The sequence below is a fragment of the Podarcis bocagei genome (assembly GCF_964188305.1).
Source record: "Podarcis bocagei genome assembly, chromosome: 5".
NCBI classification, from domain to species: domain Eukaryota; kingdom Metazoa; phylum Chordata; class Lepidosauria; order Squamata; family Lacertidae; genus Podarcis; species Podarcis bocagei.
In genome coordinates, this window is record NC_138129.1 from 62,111,557 (window position 1) to 62,136,848 (window position 25,292).

A 25,292-nucleotide genomic window follows, 5' to 3' on the forward strand; every position below is an offset into this window, starting at 1 on the left:
ACAACTTTGCAGGTGTCAGGAATAGGTAAGGGAAATGTAAAACAGCAGGATGTTGCTCAATCTCCTGAATTTCTTTAGTTGTTCTTCGCCTCTCTTTGTGGGTATTATGACCTCCTTTGGCAGCCAGCATTGTCAGGGTGGTCTTGGGGCGGGGAAGGAGGACCTTCAGTCCTCTACTAAAAAAGTCCTGGGTTCGGACTGCTTGGCGTTCTTAGGTTGGCTCTTCAAATATGCATGAGATGCCTGGTAATTCATAGTTGGACAGTTCACCGTTCGCTTGTTATTGATCAGGATTTTCAAATATTAATGAGCCATTCTCTGCAGTGAGTGCCCTAAAGGAGATGGAGGAAGATGGGGGCGTGCCTGAGGATAATGAAACAGAATGCATTTCTTCATTTACTCTTATTCACTCTATTGAACGTTTATCGACATTAATTCCAGCAGGCTTTTAAAATGAATTCTGATTTTCATAGTTAGCTCTATTTTTGTTTCATTGTATTGAGTCTCCTGCACACCACTTAGGAATGGCTGTAATTAAGTGGCATTAAAATTGTTTAAATAATAAAAATAACAAAGTGTACTAAGAATCCCATGCCCATGAAGAGCACTTGAACCTCCAGGTAGTACCGACTGCATATTATAGTGACCTGTTTATATATAAAACAAACATTGGCTAAGTTTGGTGTGGCAGGAAAAGAGTTATTTGCCATAGTGGTGTAGCAATACCTCATAGCCTGCATCTGTCCCCAATGCCAAATACCTCTTCACCAAGCTAAGAAAAGTTGAGTCGTATTAGCTATGTCTATGCATTTGTACACGCCATGTGTTTATCGATTGATTTTGGTGTGAGCCTCTTTGAGGGTCACCGAAAGATAAGTGGATTAAAAAAAAAAGAAGTAATAAAGTAGGAGCATCTATGACCTTAGTTTGCCACAGTACCCTCATTGCCATCCTCTTAATAGAGGGCAATGAGTTGCCTTACTGTTTTTCTCCTCCTCCTCCTCCTCCTCCTCCTCCTCCTCCTCCTCCTCCTTCTTCTTCAATCTCACTCACACCCTAAAGTATATTCATTACTGCTCAATACAGCAAAGAGCCAAAGGACAAGTTGTTGAAAGATGGTACTAAACTGAAAACAATGGGACTTACATCTCAGTAGACATTACAGCATTTGAAGTAATTCTTTGAAACATCCGCCTTAAATTGTAACTATTTAGAATAACATTTTCAAGTTGTCATATTGCTATCTGTCTGTCTGTCTGTCTGTCTGTCTATCTATCTATCTATCTATCTATCTATCTATCTATCATCTATCTATCTATCTATCTATCTATCTATCTATCTATCTATCATCTATCTATATTTTTATCTATCTCTATCTCGTACCCCTCTCAGAGACTGTTTTGTTAATGGGTGGTATAAAAATGCTGCAATTAAATAGAATGGGTAAAATGTTACTTTTTAGCACTTTCTGGATGCTCAGTACAATAAGCCCATCACATACACACAAATGAAAAAGGGGTAAATGTGTATGGGGGGGGAGAGACTTTGGCTATTCCACCTGCCATAGAACCCAGTGTGTTTTGACTATAAACCATTTTGGCTTTAAGTGCGATCCCCAGAACATAACCTGCACATAATTTGTGGCCCTACTAGGTTCCTTTTGCAGTTGCGAAGCAAAAGAATGACTATTCCTCATAAGTTTATGGCTGAGATGGGGTTTTGAATTTGGAGACTACTTGATTCACAGATCAAAATCTTAACTAGTTTTTCAGCATATACAGGGATTTAGAAAACCACGTGTGATCCTAAAGTAGGAGAAAACCAGCCTCTGCAGCTTTGGGGGCCTGTCACATAAGCAGTCTTAACTCTGTGTGGAAGAGCATGCGGATGTGTGCCCTCCCTGGGCTTTTGAACATGCTCTCCAGGGATGATGGTAATGTGAAAGAGCAATTGGGTTTACACTCCCCCTTCCACACATACATTTTGTATTTAAGTAATCTTTCAGAAACCTAAACCCTTTCAGCAATGACCCTATTTTAGATATTCATATTTGTGTGTGTGTTTTGCCTGTATGCAATTCTGAAAATATATAACTGACTTGTTCTTCACAGAAAGTTGTCTGTGGGATAGATGTTTCTCAGATTCGAGGATTGGGCTTTGATGCTACCTGCTCCCTTGTTGTTTTGGACACTCATTTCAAGCCCCTGGCGGTCAACTCTGAAGGTAAGACTTTCTAATAGAACACTACGATTTTCAGCATTAAAGTGAAATACAAGGTTAAAAAAAAAAAGAAATCTATTTAACAACAATTCGGCAGGTAGCTATGAAATTAAAATAGGAAAGACTTGTACCACAAGTTCTCCCTGATATCTCCTGCATGGCTTTATTTGAAATGCTTGTGTCCAAGGCCACAGTCATTGCTTTATCTAGCAAGAATTAAACGAGAGTTGCTGAAATATTTTGCTTAAAGTTACATATTAGCTGAATTTGGAGAAGTCAACTGAAACAGTTCTAGGAACAGAGAGAGAGGGATGGGAAACTTGTGACCTTCCAGTGCTTGTTTGACTACAGTCTTCTTTGCCTGTGTTGGCTAAGGCTGATGGGAGTTGCAGTCCAATAACACACAGAGGGCCAAAGAATTCCCATCTCTGCTGTAGGATTAGAGGACTATGGTCTCAGGGCTGTGGTCTAAAGGCCAGGGGCACATGCAGCAACCATTGTACTGAAAATGAGCAGGTCTGGGTCTCGTCAGAGTCTGGATGGGAGACCGCCTAGGAGACCTCCCCAGGCATGTTGGCCTTGAGGAAAGTCAGGATATAAATTCATTAAATAATTTTGGGGCTAGGTGGGTTACCCATATCTAAATTAGAAATAACTCTAAGATTGGCCTTGTTTTATAAGGAGAACACAACAGAAACATCATTCTGTGGATGGACCATCGTGCAGCTGACCAAGTAGCACGCATCAACGGGACACGGCACAGAGTCTTGTGCTTTGTTGGTGGTGCAATGTCCGCTGAGATGCAGCCACCTAAGTTGCTGTGGATGAAAGAAGTAAGTATGTCTAAAAAGGCAACAGAATTTTGGTTATGTGCCAAGAAGCTTCAGTTCTCCTAAACTCAAACCTATATTCAATTGTAATGAAACACTGTGTATGTGTGTTTTAAAAAAACTTTTGGAGTCTTCTCATTAAGTCAAGAGAGAGTTCTAACTATTGACAAAAACAAAGGTTTAGATGGTGAGTCCTTGGGAGAAGTCTTCTGAGGCTTTCTGTTTTCACGCCAGCTTTCCCTGTTCATTTTTGTGCAAGCCTTTGTTCTCAGCTGGAGAGCCTGGCATCTTGTGTATTTGGCTTTAGGAATGTGAGATCAAGCCTGTATGATTTGCTAACGAAAGAAAATGTTACATCCAAGCACAAATGTGGCCGTAGGGCATAGTGTTGTTAATGTTCACCAGCTTTTGTAGCCTAGTACGTTGGAGAGTGGTGCGACCAGGGCCCAATCCAGCTGTGCGGGTGTGTTTATCCACTTCAGAGTTTGCAAGTAGGATTCCTAGCAATTGATTCTACTGGTGCTTTGCTGACTGAAGGGGTGTGTAGCAGGAAAGAGCTCTTGTGGGAAATCTGCTTCCATACCTTTTTTTCCTAGTGCAGCTGCCATCTTTTCTCTCTCATTTGCTATGGCCTGAATGTGCAACGTCTTTACAGTAATATAGATGGAAGAGCAAGAAACTGCCACACTGTAGTTTGTCACCCTGGCTGTGGATAACAAAGGTGAACCAGTTGACTCCAGAACTCTTCTTCCATTGCACATTCTTAAGGGTACCAAAGTGTTTCTAGAGATTGTCATAAACTGATAGGGCACTCTCATTTTAGGGTTCACCCCAACTCAGGAAGAGCATCCTCCATATAAGGGAAGCAAAATAATGTAGGATTTCATAGTCTTTTCAGAAGACCGAGTTGTTCCCTCGGGCTTTAATTGGCTGTTAATGGTTGGGTCTGACATAGTTATTGCTATATCTGTCTTGTTAATTGTATGTTGTATTTAATAGTTTTATTAAGTCATTGCTTTCCAAGGTGAAAAGTATTTTAAATAAATGTGGGATGAGGGAGAGAAGGGGAACAGTGACTATATGAAGTTTGGGGGACTGTTAAAACACTATGGCTTGAATTTACCCAGTTAAAATGATTTAGTCAATTGGACAAACATAAGGAAATGTTTCCTTACCTAATATTTGCAGGATTCATCCCCTTCAGTTGTGATGAACTGGAGGTTGGTCATTGACCTTTGGTGTGATAGATTAGAATGGAACGTCCAACTTGAAAGTGTCTAGTTACCAAATGCTGCGGACAATAGAGGAAAGTTGTTTTCGAACGTAATCCATTCCAGAAGACCGTTTTGAGTTCCGAAACATATGAAAACTGAGGCGCAAAGGGTGGCCTGCAAATTCAGTAGAGAAAATTGGGGGGGGGGGAATCAGCGGAAGCTGTTTGACTTCCAAGGCATGTTCGAAAATGGAAGCATTTACTTCTGTTTTTTGGCATTCGAAAACCGAAATGTTCGACTTCCGAGACGTTTGACAACCGAGGTACCACTGTATATCGTGCCTTAATTGTGATGGCCTCGGGGTCATCTTTACTTCTCTGTGCATGGAACACTAGATTAGACAGGCCTTTGGTTGACTTGTGAGAGCAATTCATTGCATGCAGCAACAACTGTATTTGTGGGTAGGTGAGCTAGTAGGCAGCAGTTGTTTGATTAAGGACATGGTCCTCTGGAAAGCAGGTTCTACAGCTATTTGGTTTGAGTTTGGATGGAGGCAAGAAGATTGAGTGAAGGAACCCTTGAGGTCTATATCTTCACCTTCAGTGAAGCTGAGAGTGCATGGTTGCAAATAATTGGCAGGGACGATCTTATGTGTGTATTCTTTGGTTTATAAAAATAATATCATACTTTCCTCCTCCTAAAGCCTGAAGAATCCCTGTTAATCTTAGCGAGCCCCACCAGTGTTGCATTTTCTGTGACTTTCATCATACCTCCAAAATGGCCACCTGAGCTGTCTTGCTTCATATGTATGAAATAGCCGTGGAGCAGACAGAAGGCGCTGTCTTCATAGTCTAATTCTTATGCCCTCTCTTTAGTTTAAATTTTATGTGTCTGAGGTTGATATATAGCTTCTTAATACCAACTGTCAGATGAAAGGGAAAAATGTGTGCCACTTGAATTTTTTATAACCTCCACCAGTCTGTCTTGTACATTTGGTCTCAATGATGCTTTCTGTCTCTTAATGAAGGCCAAATGTAAATTGCCCCCTGTCAGCGTACAACAGCTGGAGTCTCTTTTCCTGACTCTCATCGTAGAGTAACAAGGTGGAGGCTAGAGAAGGTCAAGGAAGTTAACTGGCAGAAGCTGATAGTGACAGATTCAAGTTAATAGGGGTTAATTAGCATTGCTTGTGGACCTTGTCATGAAATATGAATATTCACTTAAACTCCCATTCCATACGTCAGTGGTCTTCTAATTATTTATAATAGTTTTAGGAAAAGGTTGGGTTTCATACTCAGTCTTTTAAATGGGAGTCAGAAATATCAACAAATGGAGGCTGCCAACAAAAATGTTTAGTCTACTAGCCCCAAGCAGACGAATGTGGCCACGTAGGGAAATAAGTGTGTGTGAAAATGTAAGATCTCTGTAGCTTGCCAGGATTGATGTTGTGGATGTGGAGTAGTTAATGGGAAGTTCTGTGACAATAGGCTGCCTCCCAGTGCTCAGGGAATAGGATTTGTCACTTCTTGCTCTCAGTGCAAAACAACCTATATCTAGGAAAATGGATGGGCTAGTGTAGTTTCTTCTCCACTAGTACTGTATTTTTCTGTGTATAAGACCCCCCATGTATAAGACAACCCCTATTTTTAAAAAAATCCCAAATTAAGAAATCTGGCCAGAAGCCAAATCCAAACCCCTCTGCATTCACCATCCGTGTATAAGATGACCCGCAACTTTTGACTATTTTTTTTAGCAAAAAACGTCTTATACACAGAATAATACTGTAGTTTAAAATAGGTCTACAATTTGACATGGGTGTTCTCTGCTTATGATACTTGTGTATTCTATGGGTTAGCTTGAGCCTTTGGTCTAATGAAGATTTTTATTCAACATTTTTATATTGTCCTTTTGGTATGTAAAGTGTCTTAGATGCTTATTTTTGCAACAGCACCGTGTGGTAGGTTGAGATCACCCAAAGTAGGGCCCTTGGTGGTTGGTAAGAGTTCTCCAAGGAAGAAGCAAGGGGTAACTAAGCAGACAGAGTGGAAGGCCACTATGTTTACAGAGTATCCAAACCTTGAAGGGTCATGATTTTGGTTTCATTTTTAAAAATTGCTTGGAAACAGTGGAAGTTGATTAGATGTTGATTAGGGTGCATACACTAGTATTAGTTATTGCTTCTGTATTTGCCATGAAAGGTAGATTTTCTCCACTATTTTGAGTAGATCTATATGAATGGAGAGACTTGTTTCTTTTTTCCTGTCTTTTAAATAACTATGATACACATATGTAAGGGATCCTAATTATTCTACAGCAGGCATAGGCAAACACGGCCCTCCAGATGTTTTGGGACTACAACTCCCATCATCCATGACCACTGATCCTGTTAGCTAGGGATAATGGGAGTTGTTGTCCCAAAACATCTGGAGGGCCAAGATTACCTATGCCTGTTCTACAGTAACAATTCTAAAATTAAAGGATATGTTATGTTTTGATGCTTCAGAGCTGAGCTGATCAACTTGTTTGGTCATTTATAATAATGGAATTAAAAGAATGATGGGAAACTGAAAAGGGGACAGGGAGATGTTGTCCAGGGATACATAATAAATCCATTTATGAGCTGGGAATTTAATTTTATCTTCTGTTTGTGATCCTTGTTTTGCATCCGATGCCAAACCATGGTTTGGGGTTGCTGCTGAACCATGTCAATGGGCTGCCACAAAATATTTGGTCTATCTCCTAAAAACAGACTTACTTGATATGGTTTTGATCATGTCAAATGCAAATGTGAATTGAAAAATTATTGAATATCCAGTTGTAGAGTCTTGTTCTGCTTTTTTTTTCTTTCCAAGAACTAATGTACCAGCAATATATGCCATTAGGCCTTGGTGTCTTCCTGTGGATGAAATTAAAGTATGTTTTTGTTACACAAATAAGCATATTTCTGTGTGAAGAAATTAAGTTGTAGCTTTGTTTCAAAACAACCCACCAGAATGTAGCATCTCATTGTAATAATGTATTACATAGCACAATGTTGAAAGTGACAATGCTGAAGGTAAGAGGAAGCAAAACAAGCACATCAAATAAACACTTAAGCCTACTTGAAGTAAAGGGTTTGTAAAGTACTTTTTGAGCAAATGGGAATCAGAGAGAGAATTGTGACTTTCTTGGGAAATGACCTACTCAGGTCACCTTTCAGAGAGCATAAAAAATAAATCTTCTGAAGTCCATTTCTCTTCCTTCTTTGTGAGAGGAGAGCACTTTTGGACAAACCATATATTAAGAACAAGATGTGTTTGGCAGGCCTGTGCAAAGAAGTTTACACAGTGTCTGTCTGCATGGTGTCTGGCTGTGATTTCCTCTCTAAGCCTCCAGTTTTCAAGGGGATAAAATGTCACCCAGCTCACTATTGAAAACATTTCCTTTAAGAATTAAAAACATTTCTCTTAAGAACTGAGCAAGTAGACTGTTTCTCTCTTTTTTTCTGCCTTCCCTTGTGGATTTTTGTTTCTTCTTTTTTTTACTCTCCAGTGTCTAATCCCCTCTTCCCTCTGCAAAGCATTAAATGATATTCCCATCTGCTTCCGTGAGTACGTCCTTTTTGTCTTGTGACATTTGAAATGTGACAAAACTATTGCCGCCCCCTTTTCATTTTCTGATCTTTTTCTTCTATCATTTACAGACCCTCCCAGCCCCCACACCTGTGCATATGCCTAATAACACTTTAAAAACACATCTGCCAAGTGAGGCACGCAGTTCATCTATCCGTTGAAGTGGAATCTAGTCCATGGAAACTGGTGCCACAAACCAGTTACCACTCTTCAAGCTGCACAAGGAGTCTTGAAAGCTGCTTTCTGTCCAGTGAGAAGCCTCTCAGCAGAGGTCCGATAGACACCCGTATGTCTAGATGTTTGCAATATTTTGTTTAGCCATCTTAAAGCATGCTTGTTTCCTTTCACAATCCCAGTTACTTCTTATGATTGAGAGTAGATTTATATGACTGCCCTTTTCCACTCTGCAGTGGTTTTCTGCAGCTGTCCTGTATTAAAATTGAAGACTCATATCCGGCACTTGAGTTGAAGTGTCCACCTCACCTCAGTGCCTGCTGTTGGCAGCACAAACACTCTGCCAGGGCTTGCTCAGCATCTTTCCACCCTGAGTTGCTGAGGAAAATCTGCTTACCTCATCCTTTGTTACTAGAAAAGCCATATAGGGTTGTATCAGTTTTCTTGTGGTTGCTGTACAGCACCATCGCAGGGGGAAAGGGAGCGTTGGCATTGTCTGCTGAGTCAGTTCTTGGCCTAGGACAAGGTAGTTTTAAGAAGAGCTTCTGTGCTTCAAAATCTACAGGGAGAAGCCTTCAGATTGTAGGGTTTCCATTGGTTTACATTAGTGATGCTGTGTTGTGATGAAGTGCCACCCTCTGACATCAGCTCTATAGCTCTGGAGCCTGAGGGATCCCATGCCTGCCCCCCGCCTCATGCCAAAAGCTTATTCCAACCACTTAATTGTGAGAAAAATAAGTGTGTATTCTGAGTGCATTTTGTTGTTGTTTAGTCGTTTAGTCGTGTCTGACTCTTCGTGATCCCATGGACCAGAGCACGCCAGGCACTGTCCAACCATCTCATCCTCTGTCGTCCCCTTCTCCTTGTGCCCTCAATCTTTCCCAACATCAGGGTGTTTTCCAGGGAGTCTTCTCTTCTCATGAGGTGGCCAAAGTATTGGAGCCTCAGCTTCACGATCTGTCCTTCCAGTGAGCACTCAGGGCTGATTTCCTTAAGAATCGATAGGTTTGATCTTCTTGCAGTCCATGGGACTCTCAAGAGTCTCCTCCAGCACCATAATTCTGTAATTGTTTTGTGTCCAGGCACATGACTCGGTCGTAATAGCATGCTTGTTACGAAAAGTTGGCAGTATTGTATTCAGTGTGCCATGCCGTGAAATGGGCCATTCTAGCTGTAGAATAAAATGCCTATGAGTTAGGGATACATAACAACATTGAGAAATGCCTCCCTCCTGTATTCAGGAGAAATAATGTACCATTTTGTTCTGAACATAGGCTGCACCCCACTCCCCATCCCCCAAAATCTGTCTTTTATAAAACCTGAGTGTGACCTATAACTCATATAGGCAGAGAAGCTGTGATTTTAAAAAAATCTCATTTCTAGGGTGTGGTCTGTAGTTGGGGGTAACTTATGCATGCACCAGGCCAGTTCAGTAAGTGGAAAATCTTTGAACCTCCGTCTCTTGAGCAGTTGGGTGATAACAAGTTATGTTTCAAATACATCTTAGCTCTCACACCTTACATTTCTTGGCAGTGAGAAACCAGATCAAGGAGAATGTGATATGATGACCTAACTGTAGTTTTCCACTTCTTCCATCTATGACTCAGATATGGAGAGGATTAAGATGACTCCTTTCACTCTAGGGAACAGGATGGGTGCATCGTATGATGCCTTTTGTTTTTGTGATGAATTTTATATTATATTGGATCACCATAAGGTTTATTCTCTGGTTTTCCAAATCTGCACACATGCTTCCTACCGTTCCAGATTAGACCTCTCCTTTCCTTTAATTTTATTTGCACACTTTTGCATGACGCAGCATCTTTCTTCATTCTTCCTGCCCTTCACATTGCCTGTCTCCAGACAAATATGGAAATAAACCAAGAGAGAAACCCAGCTGAACTCACCAGTGTGAATGAAATGCAATCAGGTTTTTTTTTTTGGGGGGGGGGGACGGGGCTGTTTTTATCAATCAGCAATACCTTTATTGGGACCAATCAGAATGTTACAAAAGTGTGACAACCATTTGAGTTCTCTAGAATGCTTTAATCAGACAAGATACTATAGGAGTGAGGAAGGCAAGGATGAAAAAAAATATATCAAAACTTAGGCTGATGTTTGTATCCATGTGGTCAGCTCGTAGGCTCAGTTCCAAGATGGAGATTGCAGACTGCACAGATCCCCTATAGGTGCTACAGAGATATCAAGTTATACACCCAGAATTCTTGGATAAAGAAACAATGGCTGCTCCCCATTTGTGAGCAATTAAATCTGGCATGTAACCAGATCTGTCCTTTAAACGAAGCATTTAGACTCCTGGTGCAACAGAGAAGTAAAACAAAAAACCCAAACATGCCAGTCTTTCATTTAGCAAAGCAAGTAATGGATTTTCGATGGCGTACTTGATACCAAATTTCATATTCAAAATATAATTTCAGTCTGGTATGAGTTTAATGTGTGTAACGTTTGACTAATATATGGGTAAATGGTAAAGGACAGAGATAGCAGTGATATATAGAATGGAGACATACAACAACTTTTCAAACAGACTGGGAAATGCTTCAAATGTGGTGACTTTCTATGCATCTGATTATTACTTCTGTGTAGCAGAAAAGTCTTAACTATGTAGACCGATACATACTATTCTTTTGTGTGTGTGTGTTATGTGTTGTGAAGCTACAATCTGTTTTTGGTATGTGTGCAGTTTGTAGTATATATGCTGTAGCCTAGTTAGAATTGTTTGCTGTGTCAGGTATTTGAAATGGCCCTTGTGATTCTTAGGATTCTTGATACAGTGCCATGTTTTAGCTTATACTTGCAGAATATGTTCGTAAAATGCACTGGCTACATTTTCCTGTAACTTCTGTGGCTTAGAATATTGGACCATGACTGGGGAGGCATGGATTCAAATCACCACTTGGTCATGAAGTCCACTGGGGAATCACCACCTTGCACCCCACTGGGTCAATCACCACCTCACAGCCCAACTCCTTTCATAGATTCTCCCCTGCAGATTCTCTTCCTACTCCAAAGAAGAAAGCACGTAAAACACCATAGGTCTTGACTTGTAGAAAGGAAGGTGCCATGCTGAGTCAGGCTATTGGGCTATTCATCTTAGTATTGTCTACGACGACTGGCAGTGACTCTCCAAGGTTTCAAATTGGAGCCTTATCCAGCCCTACCTGGAGATGCCAGGAATTGAAGCTGCTACCTCCTGCATGCACAACAGGTGCTCTGCTGCTGAGTTGCAGCCCTTTCCTTTATGTAGTTCTTTCACTCACCCACCACCCACTTCTTCAGACTCTGGGATAATGCTCTCATGGGAAGGAATCGCTTTATGAATGGTTCTCCGTTGGTTCTCCTTCCACCATGAAACGGCACTCCAGAGACTTCTGTGCCATGAAGATAATGTTGGGTGCTGTCCCATATGATGTGCCTTCAGTACCCTTTTCCTGCCTGCCATATCATCTATGAAAAGCTTGCTGTGTTTTAAAAAAATTAATCACTGCTCGTTACTCATTACTGTGTTTTTATATCCCAGTTGGAGAGCCATATTGTGCCAAAAGGCATCTGTTCTGCTTTCCTTCTGTAACGATCATGGTGTCCAGCAGTTATATCCAAAAGATAGAATCATAGAATTGGAAGGGACCCTGAGGACCATCTAGTCCAACCCCCTGAATGCAGGAATCTTTTGCCCAACGTGGGGCTCAAACTCATGACCTGAGATTGAGTCTCATGCTCTACCTGTTGTGCTTCAACACTTACACCCAGAGATGCATTGTGGGCAGGGGTTAGTTTGCGGAGAGGTGTTCTTGAGTTGTGGCGTGTGTTTCGGGAATTAGATTAGTTCCCCCATTGATCTAGCATGCTTCATTCACACTTCATTTATTAGAGGAGAGGAATGGGATATTCCCTTGCACATGCTTTATTTCACAGGGCAGAAGGCCAGAGCATAATATCTTGGCAATTAATAACCAAATGGCAACTACTTTGTAATCACTCCAGTTCTCTCTCTCTCCCTTCCTTGTTTGAAGGAGTCTGGCATATTTATGATGTTCACTTCTTCATTTACAAGCAGGTATTTTTCATGCTTCTTTTATTCCCTCTTGTCACCTTTGACCCACAATGACTAGCAAAACATAGATGCTAGAAATTCCTTCTATCAAAAACATTCTTTGGATAGCTGAGAGAATGAGGAGGGAGGAACGAAGGGTTCTCCTTGTCCCCATCATCTGAGGCATCGGAAATAGTCTCAACATAAAACAATCGCCAGGTATTGTAGATGGGTGCTGAAATCTCTATAACTTCCCCCCTCTTGGCTTCCAGTGGAATGAGTTTTCACTTATGTAGAAGGGGAAGAAAGGGAAAAGCAAGATTTGTTCCTTGCCTGTGACATTCTTATGTTTGCCAAAGTAGCCAGTTCACCACTGTTTTAAGCAAACACAGCAAATATCAGATGCATTGAAATAAACAAGGCCCACTTCCTTTAAGATTAGAGGGGCTAGAAAAATATTTCAGATGCCTAGAAGATACCTTTGGTATAAAATGTTTAGGAGAGGTAGGAACCTGGCGATTGTTTTAGTTATTACTCTTTTTCTTGGAGGTTATAAAAGGAAAGATAAGCATGTTGCAGGCATGGCCTAAGTACATTAAATCTTCCCTAACTGCAGAAAGCTGAATCAAGAAAGTAAGAAACAAAGGGAAAGGGAAAGGCCAGAAATCGAAGAAAATACTAATCATCTGTTCAGTTCAAAAAGAGCTTTAAGTAATCAATTGGTGTCTCACATGTTTTTAAAGCAAGACAAAAACAGTTAAGAAAAGGTCCAGAAGAATATTTCCAGACAATAGTATCTTGAGTACACAAATCACTAAAAAGAGAGAGCACTGAATCCAAACATTTGCGAGTAAACATTCTGCAATATAGAACAACTGCGCCTTTTCCATCCACCCTTGGTGATGACCCTCAAATATGCCTGACATCTGGTAAATGGATTGCTCATTCATGCCTCCATGTGCTGGCTAGATTAAAAGTTGAAAATGCTGTCAGGCCAATGTCCAAATGAACAATGGCAGTTCTAAAATAACTCGTGTATCATATAGTCCATGAAGTCCTGTCCCCGTCACCCCGCCTATGCTGTTGAGGAAACAGTCGGAGACTGGAAATGGTCGTGGGCTTGAACTGACTTGTTATGGATATGGAACCTCAGGTCTTTTACACATCTCATTGCAATCAGTTGAAAACTTCCCTAAGGTCTCTTTGGCTGCAGGTGTGCTTCCAAGCTCATTCCCATAGCATGGTGAGGAAGAGATCTGGTCTGTGGAAGTACACCCAGAAACTGCCAAGAGATGTCCTGAGCTGGTAGATTTGCTGCCAAGTGCTTTTCCAAGAAGCCATTAATACAGTGGTACCTCGGGTTACAGACGCTTCAGGTTACAGACACTTCAGGTTACAGACTCCACTAACCCAGAAATATTACCTTGGGTTAAGACCTTTGCTTCAGGATGAGAACAGAAATCGTATGGTGACAGTGCGGCGTCAGCGGGAGGCCCCATTAGCTAAAGTGGTACCTCAGGTTAAGAACAGTTTCAGGTTAAGAACAGACCTCCAGAACGAATTAAGTTCTTAACCCAAGGTACCACTGTACTGAGAAAGGGATACAGATACAAAACTTCGCCTAATTCCTATGCTCTCCTGCGGAAAGAGTGCAGCCTTTTCTTCTGTTCTGTTTCTGCAGCGGGCAGGCTCTTGCTCTTGCATCACCAGTGGCTTGAGATCAGAGATGGGGGAATTTGTGGCCTCCCAGATGTTGCTGGCCTACAGCTCCCATTGCTCCTCACCAGTGGCCGTGCTGGCTGGGGCGGATGGAGTTGTAGTTCAACAACATCTGGGAGGTCACAGGTTCCCCCTCCCTGTTTAGGGCTTCTGAATATTATGTTTGACATCTAGTGGTAACCAGGATCTTAGTCCCATCCATCACTTTTTTTCTCTAAGTGAGCTGTATGCACATGAATATAAAGTGTGCAAATCAATATGGCTGCACCATGCTGCAACCAGCATGGCAGGTGTACGTGAAGGGACAGAATTAAACTGGTTCACCCATTGGTTTTAGTGATAACTGTTCTACTGCGATTCATCATTGCTATTCATATGCACATGTGTTGAGAGCCAGGCTTACCCATGTGTGGGTTTCCTTTTGACCCATGATCCAACTTTTAAATTAGTCATGTGGCCTCCAGTTGAGCAATAAAACCTTACCCTAAGATGGAGGCTGCAAAGGTTCCTGATGGGTAGTTTTCAGAATACCTGATATGTCCCAGTACTTCTAGCAATTGTAGTCTGTTAAGGGACCTGAGAATTGTTAGGAGACCCCTACTCCCCTCACAGAGCTACAATTCACATAGTTTCCTGGGGAGAGGGATTGGCTATTAAACAGCCGAGCAGAGAGTATTTTATGGTGCTCTGCTGTGGTAGTATTTCCAGCTGTTTAACGGCATTAGGGTTGACCACTGCTTTAGCAAGAGCAGTGAAGTGGGTAGAATCTGGCAAAGCGACCGAGGACAAAGAGTTGCATCCTGGGGGTGGGAGGCAGGGTAGCTAAACAAAATTTCTTTGCCTGCGGCTCTGAAGGGTGAGTGGCATGATATGAATCGGAGCATTAAACACTTTTTTTTTAAAAAAAAGAGGCCTTCCCACGGGATTTTGGTATACTTGTTAACTGTGTGGGTGTAGCACAAATGGAAGAGTGAATTATAATTAGCACTGAATGCATGGAGACCATTGTCCTAGTGTGGAAGCATATTGCAGAGCCTGATGTACTTTGTCTGCGCTAGTCAGTGATGACAAATCACTTTCATGACAACAATGAATCATTTAGATGCTCTTTAAGGGTCATATTTTTGTGGCTTTTGGAGATGCACAGTAGTGAAATTAATATCCCGTGACTTCTTATTTTTCTCTCTACTGAATAGCTGGGTTTGTTTAGGGTTACATGATTAATATTCACCAAAAGTCTGTTCCTTTTGACCCTAAATCACAAGAGAATTGCTCCTCAGTCCTGCCCCACTTGCTGTCGTTAGGCACAGTCTTGAGTGATATGGCTGCTCTGGGCTACTTGGCCTTCATTAGAGGAAACTAGGATAAGCTGCCTAAAAATGTTCAAAAGCTCTTACCTAGAATTGTGTCTCATCTCTGTCCAAGTAGACTTCCCTTACTGCCATTTCTACTCCTGAAAGACGTATAGTTACATCTGGGAATGCACCTGTATTGGAATTGTTTTAAAGATGTTTTTATCGTTTTGTTGCTTATTGATATGAATTCAATATTTCATACTATTACTACATTATGGCTTCTGTTACACTGGGAATGCATGATGATTTTTGCAAAATAAATCAGAATGGCTTTTTTAAGAGGAAAAGCTTACATTTTAGAGACAATAAAAATACATAGGGTGGAAATATCAAAGGTCAAGTATTACCGTGTGTACAGCTAAATTCAAAGAACTGTGGCATTGCACTTTCATAGTGAAAACACTACCGCTTTCGAAAAAAGGGGGGGACGGGGACCCTCGGCCATCCTCTTTTTTAAAATAATAATTTTTGTTTGTGCTTTTTACATACAGTTCCAAAAGAATAAGTAAAAGTTAAAAGGAAAAAAGGAAAACAAAACCACAACCAAACAGGGACACAACACAAGACACCTAAGGACTTCCTGTCCTCTCCTTCTCCAGTGTCCTTCCTTTTCCTTCTCTTCCACGTATTCTAAGTTGCCAAATTCTACTCTTCTTAATAATTTTCTCTTACTTCCTCTTATGATGCTGAATTTATTCAAGTCCTGCCAATCGGCTCACCTGTTTATACTGATTTTTAAAATACTCTACAGAAGTTTTCCAATCCTTTTTATATTCTTGATTGTCTTATTCTCTTATCTTCCCTCGGCCATCCTCCTTATCCAGTAGATGACTAGGTGTTTCAATTCAGTTGATGATAATGCCGTGGTTGGTTGTCCGCTGGGACTTTTCCTTCTGCATAAAAGCTCCCAAATGAAACCTCAACCAAACCAAGTTTTCTCCTGTGATATCAGGATGAGTAAAGGCAACTTGAAAGCCCCTAGGCACCTCTTAAGTCCATATCTTTGGGCAAGTATGGCTGTTCTGAGTGCCATTCCTGTGGTGGTTATCACAGAGTGCATGGGAATGATACACACACACACACACACACACACACACACACACACACGTACGTATACAAGGAATAAAGGCAAACAGTAGTACTGTACAGGCTTTATATTTATCCTGTGGTGGTTGCAAATAGGATTTGTGAAAACATCATTGGGGAAGGCAATTGTTGATTCTTGTTAGCACTACATGTTGGAAAAGAAGACATGAACAAGGGCCAGATATGAGCTGCCCAAATTCTTTCAGTATATGTGTGTCTCAAGCACATGCTGATTACTTTGTGTAGGGATGGGTGAGGTCTTATACTTGTCTTGGATATTTGTTTATAATTTACATTTGTTATGAAGTTACAATAGACTAAAAGTTCATTTTTATATTTGTCCCTTTAAAAAAATTGCTAGAATTTGCGAGAGTCGTGCTGGGAAAAAGCAGGGTACTTCTTTGATCTTCCGGATTTCTTATCGTGGAAAGCAACAGGTGCCACTGCAAGGTATGTGAAATACTACTGCATGCTTGGTGGTTTTTTTTACCATATCTTTTCTTGTGTTAGTTTTTCGCCTTAATTCATTTTGACTATATGTAATGTATGTACATCTGTATATGATTTAGGCTACTTGGGAACATCTTGAACCTATCTTCTGTTGCTATGGTGCATTCCTGAACAAAATGGTTCTTGTAAGCACTTTTAATTCTTAGTATGTTGTCATTACTATTGGTCTCGCACTCCATTTCTGGAACCTGAGCCAAGCCAATGCCAGTTTTGTTCTTTGAAAGTACTGCCAGGGCTTTATAATTTCCATAGAGAAAAAGCATCTTAACATTCCAGTTTAGGTGCAAAAAAGGCGAGAGAGGGAGCCCTCGGAATCCAAAGACTGACTTCAGATGGAGTAGAATATCTGCTTTCTGAAACCTCCCAGCACTGGATATAAGTAAAAACAATTCTTTTCTTTCCAGGTACTAGTACATGCATAATATGGTCAAAATGCTGTTGTGTCCTAAAATGTATACTCTATCAAGCCTCCCCAAGGCAGAATTTATCAAGAAACTGGTTTGTTGGTTTGTTTCCATTTAAGTGTGTGAGAGTGCATTCTACAGCAACCCTTCCAGAACTGGAATTATCTAGATTACCAGTTTCTCAAATAGCTTTCTATCAAACTGCAAAGGAAAAATGGGTATGCATCTATGAAAGCTGTTGCCTAAATGCTACTTAGCTCTGCGTTGCATGGTGTTTTGCATTCAGTTCACCTACAAAAATGTTTGAGATCTAAGTGGTTGAGGGAATCATAGAAGGTGAGACTTGATGCTAGACACATTACACTTTACGTTTCATATAACCTGGGCTGAGCTACAAAATCCCTGACCATTTTAAAGGTAAGAGAATCTGGATTTCTAGTTCTAAGCTTTGAGTGCTAATAGTGTGTGCCCTGAGGCAGAGACAAGGGTATATGCTTTCTTTTGTCATGGAAGAATTAAACGAGGAAGACTTAAATTTTGCGGCACTGAAAACTTGCCTCAAGTATGCAGTGTCGTCTTTTATGGAAAGGGTACCTAGTTTTAAACTTTGTTTTCAGCATTCTAGTGCAGGCATAGGCAAACTCCGCCCCTCCAGATGTTTGGGACTACAATTCCCATCTTCCCTGACCACTGGTCCTGCTAGCTAGGGATGATGGGAACTGTAGTCCCAAACATCTGGGGGGCTGGAGTTTGCCTATGCCTGTTCTAGTGGGTATTGGACCAAGATTATAGCAATTACACTACTGATAGGGACAGAGACGGGATGTCCTGGAAGGGGTGCTGTCCTCAGGGGCAAAGATTCACAATGTGACAGAGAACTTGCCAAGTCTTATAAAACCCAGCAGATGGTAAGAGCTGTTTGACAGTGGGATGAATTCCCATGGAAGGTGGTGGATTCTCCTTCTCTGGAGGTTTTTAAGCAAAGGTTGAATGGCCATCTGTTACGTACGATTTAGTTGAGATTGCTGGGGATTGGACTGACTGTACAATTCTTTGATTCTGTGATAGAATCCGTTGGCTGCTAGTTATGGTAGAAGGGAGGAGAAAGCACAGTCAACTACCATAAACCTTGTTGGGTCAAGAAGTCACACACATAGCCTCTGTTCAGTTGCAGTCCTTAGTGACTGTTGACAGTGAAAGAGAAACTCATAATATTTTAGTAGATCCTACACCTCCTAGATCCTTAGACCTAGGCTAAACCTCCACAGTAAAGGTTCTGTGTTGTCCTCTTTTTCTTATTGAGGTTCCATACTTAGAACAGCTGTGTTTAAAAAACCAAGCACATACTAGCACTAGAAAACAGTCAAAGCATTTAAAAATAGAATGGAAATGAAAATGCATATTCCATTAAAATAATAATGCTTTTGTTCTAAGGCCATCCATGATGGAAACTGATAAATAGACCTAGCCAGAGAGCTCCCTCAAGCATTCCTAGCCCCTCACAATACTGGAAAACATACAAAATAACAAACCTCTGTTTTGGAAATCATTGTCCATTGTGCTTAGTATTAGGTGGTTATTGCTTTGTTTGTTTTAAATCTTTTGCTGCTGTTAGAGGTTTTGTACACCGACGATTCAGTCCTAAACACATTTATTGAGAAGTAGGTGTTATTGATTTTTTTATTATTATAAAAAAACACAACCCAATTGATTCAGTGTGCTTAGAGTTCAGTGTTTCGGATTGTTTTTCTTGCATTGCCTAATGTACCATAAATGGCTTGTGACTCTGTTGAGCAACTTGTACTTCTGCCACCAGCAGAATTGAACACACATATTTGAAACTGTTTTCTCTTGTGTTGATTTGTGGATGTTGATTTTCCCCTTTCAGAAAGCAGAAGCTTTCCTTTTTGCACATTCCACAAATAGGGGGAATAAAACCTAGCACAAGTAATACTTACACACATGAGTTTATCGTTAAGTGAAGTCATGCACAAACTCTGCCTGTTATTGTTTCCTAGCCATTATTAAAACAGAGTCATAAACTAAATAATATTATCAATTCTGGGTGGCAATCTGAAGAGTAACTTGAGATGGGCATATTGAAAAATCTTTAATCTTGGCGGAGCATAAGATCTAATAGTAGCAGTAGGTTTAAGTTTCACATCCCTCTGGAGACCACCTTCCACAGTCAAAACTGGCAGTATCTCTGTGTGCAAAAGAGAGTCCAACTTTGAAATGCTCCCCACCCCGGGGGGGGCACTTTCCTCTTTGAACAACTTCTACCCTCCCTGTCTGGAACATCCAGACCTGGGCACTAGTTGCATGTACTGTAATTTAATCTTATCCTGTCCCCAGCAGGATACTTGCTAATGAGAGAAGGAGACTCAAAACGGGTGAAGACTGATTTCTTAAACCACAGAGCATCTGCGTTTTGATGCTGTTTGTTGTAGCCTCTATGTGTGAGTGTTACAGAGAGGGCAAGGAGGGAGAATAAAGCAGGAGTTGTAAGCAGAAGTTGTCATGCCCACTTTTGGGAGATAACATTACGCGTATGCAACTGAGAAGCTGCATCTATTCTCTCCCCCGGTCTTCTTCTCAGGGAATGCAGTCACTGATGCTGCTGACTGACCGACTTAATCTTTTAAATCTGCTGGGAAATAAGCAATTGGATTAAACTGCAAGAATTTACGCACTTCTAATACTCAAGGGGATTTTAAGTGTTGTTTCTGCTTTGGTGAAGAAGAAAGACGGATTAAAAAACTAGCATAACTTGGTGCGGTTGCAGGGAAACATCCTTAAAACTCCCTTTACAGTGATGGAGAAATAGTTCTGTGTCTTTCAGATGTGGTTTATTGCTCTAAACATAAAATACAGCAGCTTCTGCGGTCTGTCCATTGCATCTACCTGTTGGGGACTCTTTGTTTCAGAAATGCTCTGCGTTAAGATGATGTTCAGCATCACAGCAGGCCTCCGATCCCATAAATGGAGTCTTCACATCTTCCTAATGAATCGGATCGATATATGTGTGAATTGAGCGCATTTGAATAAGTGTAGTAATACTGAATGTGTAATGCATACTATAATGCTATAATAGTTCCGTAGATCACCAACAATCTGACAGATACAATGGCAATTTTTTGTTGTTGAATGTTCAAGTTAGTCTGAGACCAGAATTTTCACCTTAAACTAGTCCTTTTGGAATAACTTGTGAAGTCGAGCAGTGCAATTAAGTCTGTGTGATTCTAATAAATGAAAAATTCAAAAAATCCCTATCAGGACAGATCTTTATCAGGCCAGCTGAAATGCTGCAAAATAGTGTACAAGCTTTTGAGCTCTAGAAAACTCTTTGTCCTCTTCAGAGTACTTTCTCTTCTGTTCAACTTTCTGGGGGCCACATGCCACTAAGGTGTCCCATATTTGGTTACCAAGCCATGAAGGTAGACAGGATGACAAAGGAGCCAAGCATACTTGTGTGCCTTGTGTCCAGCCATTGTGGCACTCCAGGAGGTTGAACATGCCAGCTCCTTTCTCTCATGTCCTATTAGATATGGTAGTGGGCAGGTGCAGGCCAGGCCAAATGGCTTTATATCCTTGTTTAGCATGAGTCCTTAATTCAGAGTTTTCCAGTTGGATTTCATGGGAAAGCCTAGCTTAAGAAACCATAGTGTCTTCGCCAAAGCAGGGCACACAAGGGGGAAAGTAAGGAGGGAGACCTAAGGGCAGAAAAGGTATAATACTAAAAAGCAGATTTAGCCAAGCTTAGGCTGCCTAATACCAAATCAGATTGATTGTCCTTTTTTTGCACATCACAGCAAACCATTGGTAATGGTTTGCAATGAATGCACTGATCTTGGCAACTTTGAGTAGGGAAGAAGCACACCACATCCAAACCAGGGATTTGTTACACTCCCAGGAACCCACAATCTCTACCCAGGATTTATTCTTGGCTTGCTTAGCATGATTCGTTGGAGCAAAAGAAACCACAATCCCTTCTTGGGACATTTTGCTAAGCCCAGGGATAGTGGCTTCTTTCCTGGCAGGGAGGAGACAAATGATTAAGCGGCTTACTATGATGTGTGAACTGCCCTCAACTGGCCCGGGTTCTCCAGGCTTTGAGGTGGGAGGGAGTCTTTTCCAGTTGTACCTGGAAATGCGAGAGACTAAGCCTGGGAACCTCATTAATCCAAGGCCTATGTGCTGTTACTAAACTGTGTCCCTTTCCTCATCACCTAGCTTAAAGGTGGGTCAGTCCCCCTCTTCTTTTATTCCTTTCAAACTTGGCGTTATTTTATTCAGATATTATTGACTGCAGCTATTTACATTTTGCATTTCAGAAAATAAACCTACCAAGTCAGCTTGCAGCATTCAAGTACGTATTTTAAAAGCACAATAAACAATAATAACATGTTAAAAAGATGCCAGGATCCTTCTCGCATGGCAGTTGATGATAGTTCGCCTTGGGGAGGAAGGGGATCTATCCCTCAGGATATTTAGCCTTGGGAAGCTAGGAGGCAGTTAAGCTGGGGCAGTTTCTAAGGTCACCTTTGGCTGCCTTTCCCCTGGAACTGAAATTTAGTTGGCATTTATCTTCAGTTTCCAGAGCCTTAACTACTACAGTGGTACCTCGGGTTAAGTACTTAATTCGTTCCGGAGGTCCATTCTTAACCTGAAACTGTTCTTAACCTGAAGCACCACTTTAGCTAATGGGGCCTCCCGCTGCTGCCAGAGCACGATTTCTGTTCTCATCCTGAAGCAAAGTTCTTAACCTGAAGCACTATTTCTGGCTTAGTGGAGGGTGTAACCTGAAGCGTATGTAACCTGAAGTGTATGTAACCTGAGGTACCACTGTATGTACATAGCTGCACTGGCGCGCTCTCTCTCTCTCTTTCTCTCTCTCTCTCTCTCTCTCTTTTTTTTTTTACTAAGGGAGCAAGTTGTCTTGATCTCCAGCTATTTGGAAACTCTCAAGAGCAATTATAAATTTGACACATGTATACTGTTTTCTGATAGTGCTAATCTGGACCAATGAACAGTTAATGTGCTGTTCTCATAATTACAAGTATCTCAGCTGCAAAAAGTGTGACTATCTGATCTTGGAGTTCTTTCTCTCTCTCTCTCCATATGTATACCAAATAATTTGATTAAAATGTATTTGCATTGTGATACTCGTTTAGACTTTGGTTAAGCAAAATTTGGAAGATGAAGGGAATAGGGAGCTGTTTTTCTCAAATGTGTTAGTAATCTTCTTCAAAGTTCAGCATTTGTATTCAGCAAGTGCATGACTCACCACCCTTCTCCACCCACCAACTATAAACTCCAATAAATTTTACTTTATATGGTGCTCTGGTTAAAGCTATTAGTAGTAATAATAATACTCTGTTTAAATGGGTAACTGATTCAGCTAGGGATGAGTGTATTAAAAATGCAAAACCCACAATGAGCTTCTGAAATCAAAGTGAGGAGGTTTTTTTTAAAATAAATGGGCAGAAGCTTCTGTCCCACAATCCAGATTTGGGAGATACTTAGATGGAAGTTTCTTCAACAGAGCAATATTTAGTCACAGATTATATTAATTATTGAAATAGTAACTAGAGGGAAACACCCAGATTTTAAGTTATAAAATGCAATACAGTGGTACCTCGGGTTACATACGCTTCAGGTTACATACGCTTCAGGTTACACACTCCGCCTACCCAGAAATAGTGCTTCAGGTTAAGAACTTTGCTTCAGGATAAGAACAGAAATCGGGCTCCGGCGGTGCGGCAGCACCAGGAGGCCCCATTGGCTAAAGTGGTGCTTAAGGTTAAGAACAGTTTCAGGTTAAGAACGGACCTCCGGAACGAATTAAGTACTTAACCTGAGGTACCACTGTAGTAAAATTGAATAATAGACAAAAATGGTATCAAATGAACAATTGAGGGAATTAGCTTTCTATAAACTACATGGGTTGAATTAAGAGCTACTAAATCAAAGTCAAGCAATGAGTTGTCCTAGTAGAACTGCTTTTGTCCTGAGTTGTCTCTGAAAACTGCTTCTGTCCTCATTACAAAACATAAAGAGTTGTACAATTCACAGTGAAACTTCATTCTCATTTTCTAACAGATTTGAAACATCTGATCAGGATGCTGCTTTATAAGGTCTAGCCAACCTTAAAATATTTTTTGTGGTTTTATTTGTTTCTTTTAACAGGTGCTTCGGGCCTCTGTTTTTAGTGATGGTTGTTCACTCTTTCAGTTTGTATGATGCACTTCTGCTTTCAGGAAAGAAAAAAAAAATGAACTAGTTTGTTATTAAAAAGGCGAGGGAATGGGGGAGGGAGTCAGAATTGTAGTGGGTGTATGGCTGGCTGGCTGGCTGCCATTGAGACATTGAACTCTGAGCCAACCATGAAGTCATGCTGAACTTAAGGAGTCTCACTAATCCAAAGCACTGTGTCTTAATTTGACAAAGTAAAGACTTCTTGATAAGCAGGCCTATTAAAAATGTTGTTAAATGATGCGGGGAAGGGGGCACTGCTTGTAAGTTTTGATTGAGAATGAGAAATGTAGTGATATGAGAGAATCATCTCTTTCTTCTTCTTCTCCTGTTACTTACTCCCCCAAGCTGAAGAACAGCTTTGGCACTCTGCTCTTCCCTGCAGTTCTTGGGCTATGCAATGGCTTGATATGAAATTTGAGAAATGTATGTAGTTTTCTATTTCAGGAAAATGAGCTCAGGGATTGAGTGTGTGTGTGTGTGTGTGTGTGTGTGTGTGTGTGTGTGTGGTGTTGGCTCTGAGGCTCTCTTTGCTCTTGCCCAATGTGGCTTGTTTTTTTTAATAAAAAAAAGTGGGTAAGAAGTGCCAAAGTCCTTTTTTTTACCAGAATTTAGGCATTCTCTTTCCTTCCCTGCTTTAAAAATTGGATTTCTTAATCTTTTTTTACATCTCCTCTTCCTTGAATGCATTACACTTAGTAAAGGAAAATTAGAAAGCTACTGCATTGTAGAAATATATCCTGCCTTTTCTCTCCTCTTCTGTGCATTCTCTACCCAAACATTTTTTGGTACCAAAATTTAGCTGTAGCGTCAGGAGTCTGTATTGAAGGGAAATGATGGTTTGGTGCAAGCAAGTCAACGAAGGATGAGAGGTTGGGCTAGGGGTGGGGGTGGGGGAAGGCTGAAATCCGCACTCAGCCATGAAGCTCTCATGGGAACCTTCAGCCAATCAGAGCCGCTCAACTAATCTAGCTCACATTGTTGTGAGGATAATATGGGAGGATGGAGAACCTTGTACGTCACCTTGAGGTCCTTGGAGGAAAGGTGGGATATAAATGTAATAATAAATGAATAAAAATATTAAGCGACTCAGAGTGGAATCAGGGCAGAGCCTGTCAATTTGTGCCCGATGAGTCCTCCTGTTCCATGTGAAGAAATTGGGGCAAGATCTTTCTTTTTCTTTTGGCCTTCAAAGAAGATCTGAATGGGCATGCATCTTGCTTAGTTGCTTCTGGTTTTTTCCAGTCACAAGCAGATTTGGTGCAATTAACAACAAACAAACAAAACAGAAGCTTGGTTTAACAGTTCAGAGTTTCTTCCCAGTTTATGCTTTGGAGTCAAATGTTAGGTTAGCAATTTAGTGAAGGAAATTATGTGGCTACTCTCAATTCAGCTTTGAGGATTGCTGGGGGTTCTACTTCCCAAAGCAATTGAGGGACATTGACCTGATCTAGGTATATGCAGATACTCTGGCCTTTTCCCTCTGCATGCTACTTATATGTTCTTTAAATGCATTGCAGTGACAGCAGTAGCCACAAATATTGTGTGGTATTTAAGAATTCTAACACTGTCTTTTGAATATTCTAAGTGCTATCATGCTGTGGTGCTTTTGGAGTTTAGCTTGAATTGTCTTCTTACTTACCTGCTTGTTTATTAAGATATTTACCTGCCACACTGTTATGCTGGCATTTCAGGGCGAGGTACGGTAGTGTTGTGAAATGCAGTACAAAAACAAACAAATATAATTAAAAACAAGTGCAATCAAGCAGTCAGTTAAAAATATACTTAAAATACTACAGTGGGCAGCATCAGCAGCCAGCAAAAGCCATGCTTAACAACAACAACAAAAATGGTATTTAG

The 25,292-nt window shown here is 40.9% G+C and overlaps 1 protein-coding gene across 1 annotated transcript in view; it reads left to right on the plus strand.

Moving 5' to 3' along the window:
• Nucleotides 1–25,292, plus strand: part of FGGY (FGGY carbohydrate kinase domain containing) — a 149,372-nt gene that overhangs the window by 11,467 nt on the left and 112,613 nt on the right. Inside the window, exons 3-5 of the mRNA XM_081193810.1 lie at nt 2,112–2,223; nt 2,902–3,053; nt 16,625–16,713. Coding sequence (XP_081049936.1) covers nt 2,112–2,223; nt 2,902–3,053; nt 16,625–16,713 — 353 coding nt within the window. The remainder of the gene's footprint in view (nt 1–2,111; nt 2,224–2,901; nt 3,054–16,624; nt 16,714–25,292) is intronic.